At 38.6% G+C, this 10424-nt stretch overlaps 1 protein-coding gene across 2 annotated transcripts in view; it reads right to left on the bottom strand.

Moving 5' to 3' along the window:
- Positions 1 to 2805: 2805 nt before the first annotated feature.
- Positions 2806 to 10424, bottom strand: part of NKAIN2 (sodium/potassium transporting ATPase interacting 2) — a 520019-nt gene continuing 512400 nt past the window's right edge. The window contains exons 7-8 of one of the 2 annotated variants that reach the window (XR_008965180.1): positions 8856 to 9122; positions 2806 to 7786 (exon numbers count right to left, since the gene is read on the bottom strand). Coding sequence is in view for 1 of the 2 variants with exons in the window: in XM_057363618.1 (XP_057219601.1) it covers positions 7777 to 7786 (10 nt within the window). In the remaining variant the exon portion in view is untranslated. The remainder of the gene's footprint in view (positions 7787 to 8855; positions 9123 to 10424) is intronic. The other variant, XM_057363618.1, reaches the window with a different exon arrangement.

Raw genomic sequence — 10424 nt, forward strand, 5'->3', positions numbered from 1 at the left:
TCTGTGATATTTTACTTTTCCTGAAAAGTTGTTCCTAGCCACCTAAAAGTGAAGTAAGAATTAGACCAATGCTGAAGATGCCTGTGAATCACMCATGCTGTATATATGTATGCAATGAACATCAGTCTTTAAAAAAAAAAAAAATAGATGTTCCAATATTCCTGATAATTTAATATAAAAATATTTGCCCAAATGAGACTCAACACTTTCAAAGAATGGTTTCCTTTCTGTTTCAGTTTTTTTATCTTTCACAGACCTCTGTTGTACCCAGTATCTCCCATTTTGTAAGCTGTGACTTGATCTGATTTTTGGCCATTTCTGTGTATTGACTTTGRAGTACATGCTCTGACAGWATTAAAGTAGAAAATCATAGAAATGTGGAATGGTTTGAGTTGGAAGGGACCTTAAAGATCATCTAGTTCCAAAACCCTGGCCATAAGTAGGGACACCTTCCACTAGACCAGATTGCTGCAGCCTGCYGGGATGAACTAAACAGGGTGGAGCCTGTGTCCCTGAGTGTCCCTGCTGCCCAGCATTGTTAGTGAGGTGATGAAATAAAYACACTCTTTGAATTTTGGTTGTGGTTTGATGGCTGCCTGTGGTTACCTGTAATTGTTGATTCACTCACCATCCAAGCTGGTCTTGAGCACTTCCAGGAATGGGGCATCCATAACTTCTCTGRACAACCTGTTCCAGTGCCTCACCACTCTCAAAGGAAACTATTTTTTCTGAGTATCTAATCCAAGGTGCWCTCTTTCACTACCAAAACCATTCTTCCTTGTCCCATCACTATTTGCCCTGGTAAAAAAGTTATCTAAACCTACGGAAAATGTGGTGAAACTGCTGTCCTTCTTAAAACACTATTGCATTGTTTTCCTGGATTTGAACTACAAAATGTAAGGAAAAGCCAGAGAGGGAGCAGTTATTCTATTTAGTGTTGGGAGTGTTCAAAACGTTTTTTATAGTAAGTTTCTGTCTAAAGTTTAAGCAGGTTATGCCAGACAAGAACTTACATCCTTGTCAGGTTGAGCAGACACTGAAAGCAAAGATTAAATGGAAAACACATCTTTATATTAATTATAGATGGCTAGCGTTTYTCAGGACCTGAGGGAAATAAACAAAAGTTGTCATCTACTGGAAGTTTGGAGTGTACTGCTTTAAATCAGTAAATGTGAACAATTTRCATGCCTAACATGCCACATATCAGCATGAAAACATTTGTCAGAAATTGATGAATGAAACAAGGAGAATAATGAAGAAAAATGACAATATACAAACCCTCCAGAGAGCAAAATAAACAATGTAAGTGTTTGGTAAATAAATCCCTGCAGAACTCTTAGAAATGAGTCCCTGATTAATTGAATCAATCCATCAACCTTTTGTGATTACATCAATGTGCAGTCCCTTTGATGTTGTTTTTCTTCCATAGCTACTGTTTTAAATGCCTTTAAAATGAGAGATAGGATATAGTACATCTATATAGAGCTATCATAAATTAATTGGATACCCTAGTATGACATAAATGGCTGATTCTTTTACGCAATTCTTTTACGTACATGCTGTAACTAACTATGTCACCTTATAAATGTACTCCAAGTTCTTGTTTCCCTGATCTACTCTTTTTTCTGTTTTTTTTTTTGTCACTCTCTTCTTTGATTAACTGAAATTTAACAGCAGAGTGAGACTATGAAATCATATTTTTCTTTTTTTCCTTAACTGAAATATTATCATTTATTTACTTTATCACATAAACTCTTTGCAGAAAGGACTGTCTTATTTATTGTATTCATAGATTGCACCATGCTTGTACAACCAAATAATGATTTTTGTATACCAAATGCCTGTCTAGAAAATAAACACTTGGGACTTTGAATGTCTTGAGAGTAGGGATASGAAAAGATAAGTAGAAAAGGGGAAAGACTGTGTGTGGTTATGGATCTATGCCATAAAATATACTCACATAGTGGGTGTAYGTATGTATGACTGAGTGAACTGAGCCAACATTTAGCGCCAATGCACACAGATGCATCAAAAATGAGAATCCCATGTAAATTAAACCAATTGTACATGCTCTCCTAGGAACAAAATATTCACCTGCTTGCACAGAAACCAACAATCTAAATGTTTGCAAGGGGGAAAATCACAATCCTGAGACAATTGTGAAGAAATTGGAATGTTAATCTGAATCCAGTAAATGTGTTCACAAACATGCTTTATGAATTTTCTTCTAATTCACCYGTGCTTTTTGTAGCTCTGGATATTTTTGACTTTCTGTGCACTCAGTGAACTATAGCTTTAGCAAATATAATTGCACATGTGAAAATGATTCCTACCACGCCTTGATGAATCTCATGGCTTGTAATGCTGTAATGCTGCCAACATTTGCCATTCTGATAAATGTCTCCCTGTTGGGGCCTTTAGAGGATGTACATAACCTTGTGCTTCCTCTTCTCATCATTTTGTGCACATCCTCAGTGACACTGCCCTCCATGACTGCCACCACCRTCTTTATTTGAGTTGGAAACAATGGATGTGACAAAGGGCAGCTTGTAATTTTGGGCACGTATTTGGGTTGTGCTCAGGAAGAGAGAGTGAGAATGAGACAAGAAGAGAGAGAGGAGAAAGAAATCAAATAGATATGAAACATCATTCTGTGTGGCAAAACGGGAGACTGTTGGAGAGCACATGATGAATGTGAACACGCTTCTTCACCTTAAGCCTCCCTTAACCTATTTTCCAGCAGGACAAAGGCAAAGCTGGGAAAGTGATTAGGTCACAGATGGCAATAAAGACCCTTTTCCACTGGTGGATGCAGAAGTATGGCTTTTGTATAGAAGATTTTATTTTGAATCATAGATGATCATAAGCATTATTTGCTTTTTAGTGCTCAGGTTTCACAGTGCTCCTATCTATCCAAAATAATAACCTCAAGGCGTTTGGAAGTCTCAAGAGTTTCTGCTCAACAGAGAGCAGCAAAGATGGTGCTCTTATTGGATTTTTTTATTAAAAGATCTCATTTGTGTTCTTGGCAGGATTTAGAAGACACTTGTGAAAGACATCATCTGTGTTGGTTTCTGAGATATAAAGGAAAAGTGCATCTTAAAAMCCCCTTCTTTTGTACATATGGAGGGAGGTGGGCAACAAGTGCATGTATGATGCTACTTAGAACTTTACATTTGGTACAATATCTTCCTAAACCACTCAAGTATGCCAAGATCTCAACCCTAACTGGCTGCAATTTCTTCTCTTGGTGAAGGTCTGAACAGAAARACTTATCAGGACATGAGATCAAACAGAGCTGATTTCTCCAATCCATGGCAGGAGGTGAAGCATGTTGGTGACAACRGAAAGAAAATATATTTTCCTGATTAATTCTGTGCTGTGCCACTTCTGTATGTGAATGAGTAATTGCAGTCTAAAGGGCAGTTTCTTTTATGCATGGTAATTGCATTTAATATTGCACACAGCTTGAGGCAGACCAATTAGCATAACAACTGTCTTCATCTTTCTCCAAGGAGCAATGGACACGGTGCTGTCTGCAGTATTGCTGTGCTTTGGTTCTTCAATGAAACCTGACTTACCTGCAGTGCCTGCTGCCAGTCCATGTGTGCTGGGAAGAAGCCTGATTCAGAAGGGCTAGAAAACAAACCCCAGAAGTCCATCAATTTCATCCCAGTTACTCATCAGTAGRCAGTCAGAAAGCAATTCAAACACACAGACTATTCATGGGGCCTTCTGTCTTTGTGAGAAAACTCCTCCTTCTCTTAATATTTGCATTTAAAACCAAAACAGAGGACTGGAAATGAAAATATTACAAGGTGAAGTGATGCAGGGTGTATGGAGTCTTGCTTTGGCTACTACCAGTGTGCTCAAATGGAGGGTAAGCATGCAAGTGATCAAAACAAGACACTGAGTTAATAGCCATTCCTATCCAGGCATCCAGGGATCAATGCATAACTGTGCCAGACTCTCAAAATGCTGTGCAGCAGTGGTGCATTGCACTTAAATTAAGCAAGTGGAGCACAAACCATTTCTCCTTACCTGACTGAAAAGTATCAYTTGCACTATATGGAAGACCTAAAAAATCCTAATGAAAGAGAAAGAATTCTCTTTCTAAGAAATCATCCTAAGAGAGCACGACCGGGTATTTCAAAATGTGCATCATTCTGCTCCACCTTTATTAAATGACCTCAGGCAAGCTGCCAATATGTGTGARCTCTATAAACATTTTGCCCAGGACAGGATTTCATCATTTAATTCTAGGGACAATAAACAGCATATAAAAGAATATGAATACGGTGGAAATATCCGTGTTACATAGTTCCTGCTTAACGAGGATTACTTTTGCAATACTTAACACTGTTGGCAATTCTATACCTATCACATTAAAATTTGTGATGAGTGGGCAAAACCAGACCTGTTTCCTAAGTATAGAGTCTGTTGCAGTCAGCCTTGTAAAAGAAACCTTTTAGTGTCAGTGATAATGAAAATACCTGGTACATATGACAGCGTTAAAATGGTGTCGTGACCCGGCAATTTCTATTCAGGGCTGTCACATCCATGCACTGCACAGATCGGGATTGTCATCATGTAAATGTAATAGGATTCTTTATCCTGCATTGTTGCTCAGCTGGGAACAGTCATTCTGAGTTTCCTGTAAGTTCTGAATAGCAGCAGGGGGCCATGAATAGCTTGGAAACCTATATTTTTTCCATTTATTTTTTTTTAAAATGCAAATTACACTAGTAAGTCAAAAAAATCACTTTTGTTAAAAATACATTCAGAATTAACAAATGCCAAAAAGAAAAGAAAAAAGGACACATTTGGATTGTATCTCTTGCCTTCTGAATATTTTAGTTTATAACAAAAGCCCAGCCTAGAAAAATAACATTCTTTACTGGATTTTGAGGAGGATACAGCTGTACAAATCAAAAATGCCATCCAGATATTCTCACATTACTGTGCTCTAAACTGCTTCCAGAAGAGATCTGTCCACTAATCATTTAGTTGAGTAGTCAACAGTCCTAATTTGTTAAATGGTGGTGCTCTAACTGCAACTTAAGAAGGGTTATGAATACCAACTTCATATAAGTATGTATGTGTATATATATATGTATGCTGTGTGTATGTGAGTGTGTGTATCTAYTCTATATGTAATATATGAATACACATTAATATTGCAATCCATAGTAGTTAGATGTGCTTCCTATTTCCTAAGCATTTTACAAACATTAACAATTCAGACCTCACAAAAAGCCTGCGAGGCACATATTATTCCCGTATTATAGATGGGAAGACTAAGACACAGAGAAATTAAGGCCAAAATTTTCTAAATTAAAATCAGGCCTATAAGCTACGTGTAGACACTTCATTAAATTGTCTGACTTCTAAAATTGCTAACTACCAGTAGCCGCTGTTCCATGGGAAATCACTAAAAGGTATGAAAAATTATCTTCTGAAAATTGGATTGCTGCTTAGGTGCCTCAACTGGTTTCTTTTCATGTTAAAAAATGATTTTTATAGAAATATCATTTTGATTAACTGGTATACAGGGAAAGATAAAATAACCTGTTATGACATTTTCATTCCATTTAAACCTCTTCATTGTGTTTAAYACTATACATCTGCTATATTTAACACTACATAAAAGTAGAAAGTTTTAAAATTTTTCAAGTTAAGGGAAATTTCAGCCTGGCAGTTGGAAGTTTCATGGGGTTTCCCGGGGGTCAAAAGCAGCTCTATCCAGTAGGAACTCAGATTTTCAGATACCCAAGCATGATAATTTAAATTTGAGATCCAAATCAATGAAATTTGAGATCCAAAGCAATGAATGCTTTACAGGATCAGGCCTAGGGGACGTGCCTGTTTCATGGGTGAAATTCCTAGCAGTATCTGAGATGGGAGCCCTTGGTCCACTGCACTGGAACATTCCYGGGTGATGCAGCCCCCAACAAGAGTTAGTCCTGTGTATTTTATATACATTGACATACACACACATTCACACACTTACATATATATATAKAGAGAGCGCTATCTATATCTATATAAATCTTGCTGAATCAATGGAAGTATCGTTCCTGAACATGTCCCGTGTCTTGTTTTCACTGGAGAATGCCTGTTCCTCTGTCATTGTCCAGAGTTGCTGCTTGTGACACTGTACATCCATGCAGACACAGCAAAGGGCACTGCCTTGTACAGGGATGGGTGAATGGTGTGAGGCTTTTGGAGCCGGGGTTTGGCCAGCAGGGAAAAGGGAGTTGCCCAGGGCTACCTTGAGCCTTTCCAAGAGCTGACCTTCCCTCTTGCCCTCAAAAGCTACGTGGTCACCTCAGGTGTGGTTGGTGCGTGCGTTTGTCTATGCAAGGTCTGAGCAAAGAAACAATGACAATCCAAGTTTCTGAAAAACCTGAGCAAAATATTGGGTTTTCCTAGTGAAAGCCATCTACGTTCTTGAAAATACAGATCAGATGTAGAATAAAACATATGTTCCCAGGAGTTCAGAGTATCTCATATACACATTGACCTACTAGCAAAATTCCCAAAGGCATCTTGTTGCCAACTACGTAACAGCACAGGGTTTTTTTTTCAGCCACAATAATACAGGAAGATAAAATACACGTTCTAACACACAACAGATCCCCCAAATGTACCACAAAAAGGTCTTCAGTATTTCTTCAACTCAACTAGTCCCTCCCTGCCCTCTCCAACCGAAATCGAAAAATAAAATATGTGGATCCCTTATGGTGTAATTGGAAAAAAAGCGCTCACTTACAGAGAATTTTTTAGTTGAAATTAGATATAAAAGAGTAAACGTAGCTAGTACATATTCAGTTGGCCTTTGTTGATAGAAATCTGCAGATGTCTCTGTAGTTAGTAAAAGATGTTTAGAGATAGCTATAAAAGCACCTACAGTGCAATAAATAAAACCAGCGGGATTAAGAAGCACTGTTTCTGCTGCTTATTTCCAGTAGGTTCAATTATTAGTTTCTGTTACCCCTTTCCCCACCCTGACCCCCAAAAGGTCTCATTTATTTCTTTATTTATTTTTCATTTTAGTTGTAATAAACTGTTTCTTGACCACYGTGGAGCCCCAAAAGTAAAGCACTTATCAGACAGCTGGCAGTTTTCTACTTGGTTGCTCTGGAGCCGTGGAGCAGCAGAGCCTTATTCCCTGACAAGAAAACAAAGCAAAACCAAACAGAAGAAAACCACTGACTTAGAAATCGTTCAGAATTAACAGCAGCATGTTAACTTCGGAAAGCTTGCACGTTGTTTCTCTAATGTGCAACGCAGTTGGGTTAAGGCAAGTATGAACTGTACAGCCTTCAGGGCAAACAATGCACTGTCTGTTGACTTCTGCTGCAAGGTCATCCTGGTATTCCAGTGTTGTGTTGGCTGAGGAGACTCGACACGACCTGGAGTGTGGAGGAGGCTCCCAAAGCACTGAGTGGGCTGAGTCCATGTCTTAATCCAGATGGGCCGTGCTGGCGGTGGCCAGGGAAAGGAAGGGACAAAAGGTGGCACCAGTGCCTCTGCTCTGTCCCTCTAGTGCTGGGAGGCAGGAGGTCCAAGAAGGGGGTCTGGGGCATCTCCTTTAGTACCTGTTAGAAAGAGAGGCTGAAGGTCTCTGTTTCCTGTCTCTGTTCAATCAGCTTTTATACATATTTTTTTTWAGCACAAAAATTGGATTTCTTTTCTCTTTGAAGAGAAGCAGGAGGCCATCCTGAAACAGATTTTTTGACAGGTCCTCCAGCCCATCTTACGTAGTCCCCATGTTTACTTTGACCTAGAAGAAAGACAGAGAAAGAACAATACTTATACTCCATTTTACACTTATCTGATCCCGGCCCTGCTGCTCTGGTGCCCTTTTGCAAGCAAGTGTAAACCACAAACCAGTAACATTTCAGGTACACACGGGATGAAGAGGACAGAAAGACAAAGTGTTTACTCAAGTAACTGCTTGGCCCTCTCTGGAACATTGTCAGAGAAGTCAGCACAGGTTTTCTAAACAATCCTTGGCAGGAGTTATATATAATTATAATCTTAACTGTATATCCAGAGGTCAGCTGGACCTGACTTATACAATCCATCAGATATGCAGATGTCTTTGTGAAACCAAGAAGTGACACAGTATGACAGTAAGGCTGAATACCAGGTGCAGGATAAGGCTGCCCACGGCTCACTCACAAAGCATTGAGCAAGTGCCACAGCCTGGACATCTTAACAATGTTGTYCCAAAGTCATGTTCTGTAAATGAAGCTTTCAGTCTAAAATGGACAATGTTTGTTGATAGCGAAAGCTTATGTGGTAGTTTATTTAAATGAGTCCGAATCTCACAAACATGAGGAGATAATTGCACAGCAGATTTGTATGGCATGAACTTGCTGAGTGCATGGTGGTTACACTCAAAGTGCTAGTTTTAGTGACTTTTTTTGTGTTTCATTTACACTTTATGTGAATGGTAAAGTAGGTAGCACCTTCAGTATGTGCAATTATCCAGACAAATACCTCTCTGTGTGTGTGAGTGCGTGTGCACAGGAATATATATTATACTGCAAATGTTCTTAGGCTTCACAATGGGAGGAAAGCATGCTTCACTTCAGGGCTGCACTGCTTTTGAGCAATTTCTCCAGTGCATTAGGCATCAGCATCAGACATGCATGCTTTTTTTTTGCTTCACTTCTTCTTTTCTCGAGCAAACAAGTTTACTGTGAAGAACATAAAGAACGGTCTCTCTCCCCTCCCTCCTTCCTGCTGTTTTCAGAACAGTGATCATGCAGTGCAGTCTTGTTCCACAACTACAACTGTGTTTTTTTCATGTGCAGCAGAATCAGTGTCAGGGAGTGTTTAGTCACCTTCCTCGGTCACCTCCCAAGAGGAGAATTTTGTCTTGACAATTGATTTCCGCCATCTTATTGTGTCCTTCTCCCATGGTCTGGAAATGAGCACTGGCATCTCCGGCACAGAATGCCAGGAAGCTGCTTTTGAGTACATCAGCTGTGGCCACACTGCAAGGAGGTACATGAGCATCGGTTCTGTCCCGTTCTGTTCAAAAAGCGTATTCGTTTTGAAGGGACTGTCTAGGCTTCTTGGCTTGTACAGCATAGAGCACACTGTTGGCACTTAAATAATAAAAAGATCCCATTTATAACAGGTAGATAAATGTCACCGTAAGAATTCTTCCCCAAAACATCAGTGTTTTATTTTAAAGCATAGTTTTAAATTGCACATATTTTTTCTCTTTAGAAAGTTAACCRATTTAAATTAAATATGGAATTGGAAAAGATGATAAGGAAAACTGTGATTGGAATTCAAAGCCTAAAATGTAGAGAAAAAACTACAAAGTGAGCCTGAATCTAACAWTTCTAGAGGATTAAAGGTAACAGTAGCCAGAGATAGTAATTTCAATTAACTACTTACAGATAATATTTATTTTTAATAAACTGAGATTTTTCTTTTCCTTAGGTATGCCATTCATTAAGGGTAGTTTTGCATAACTGATGAAACACCACACAAAGYATATATGTCTTTAACTGAATTAGAATATTCTTAAAAGTATCTTGGTTGATATCATAAATAAAAATAATGAATCTTTAGATAAAAAAGTCCTAATACAATAGAAATGTAAATATGAGAATCCTGAATAAATCAGTATAATTATTTGCATGTGTAAGTTGGTGTAGGTTCAACATAACCTCCAAATTAACCAAATTAAGCCCTAACTTTAGCACACAGGAGGAAACTGGTTACAAAACAGTGTGTCTTAACAGTTATCAATTACTAAACCCAGCATTCCTTCAGGATAATAATTAAATTGTGCATGCATAAAACAGTAAAATTGATTTAAATCATTTGGATGCAAAATGTCTGACTTGCAAAGAAATAAAAGTTTCTGCTGATGGACTTCTGTCACTGCAGTCTGTTATATCAATTTACATCAGCAAGCAGTATGTGGATAACGACTGAGAACTACCACAAAATTCCATATGTCTTTAAGGTCTGTACTAGTTCTGTATATGGATCCATCTGGTAAATATATAGAGGCTTCTCTGTTCTGTATTACTSAATATATGTTGAAATTTACATTTTGAAAGAATCTGAACAACCATTACAAGCTGATACTGTTTTGGTGAGCTCTCCAAAGCAGAGGCSGTACATTCTCCTCCCCTTTTGCAGCATGCATAGCACACCTCTGGGCACTACCACAGCACAGAGAATGAACTGCTCTTGTGCCTCTGCATATAGGTAACAATCAGATGATTTAAAGGCAACTGTCTCCTATTCAATTTCTCCCATAAATCCAGAGCTACATATGGATGTGCCCAGTGGGAGTCTGAGTAGTAGAAGACTCAGTGGCTGCAAAAAGTGATTTCTGTATTTTCTTCATCTTCTGCAGGAATTAGATGGGATGATGCTTAATATGT

Source organism: Malurus melanocephalus, unplaced genomic scaffold (genome assembly GCF_030028575.1).
Source record: "Malurus melanocephalus ecotype Western Australia unplaced genomic scaffold, MMel_1.1 scaffold_29, whole genome shotgun sequence".
In the NCBI taxonomy this organism is placed as follows: domain Eukaryota; kingdom Metazoa; phylum Chordata; class Aves; order Passeriformes; family Maluridae; genus Malurus; species Malurus melanocephalus.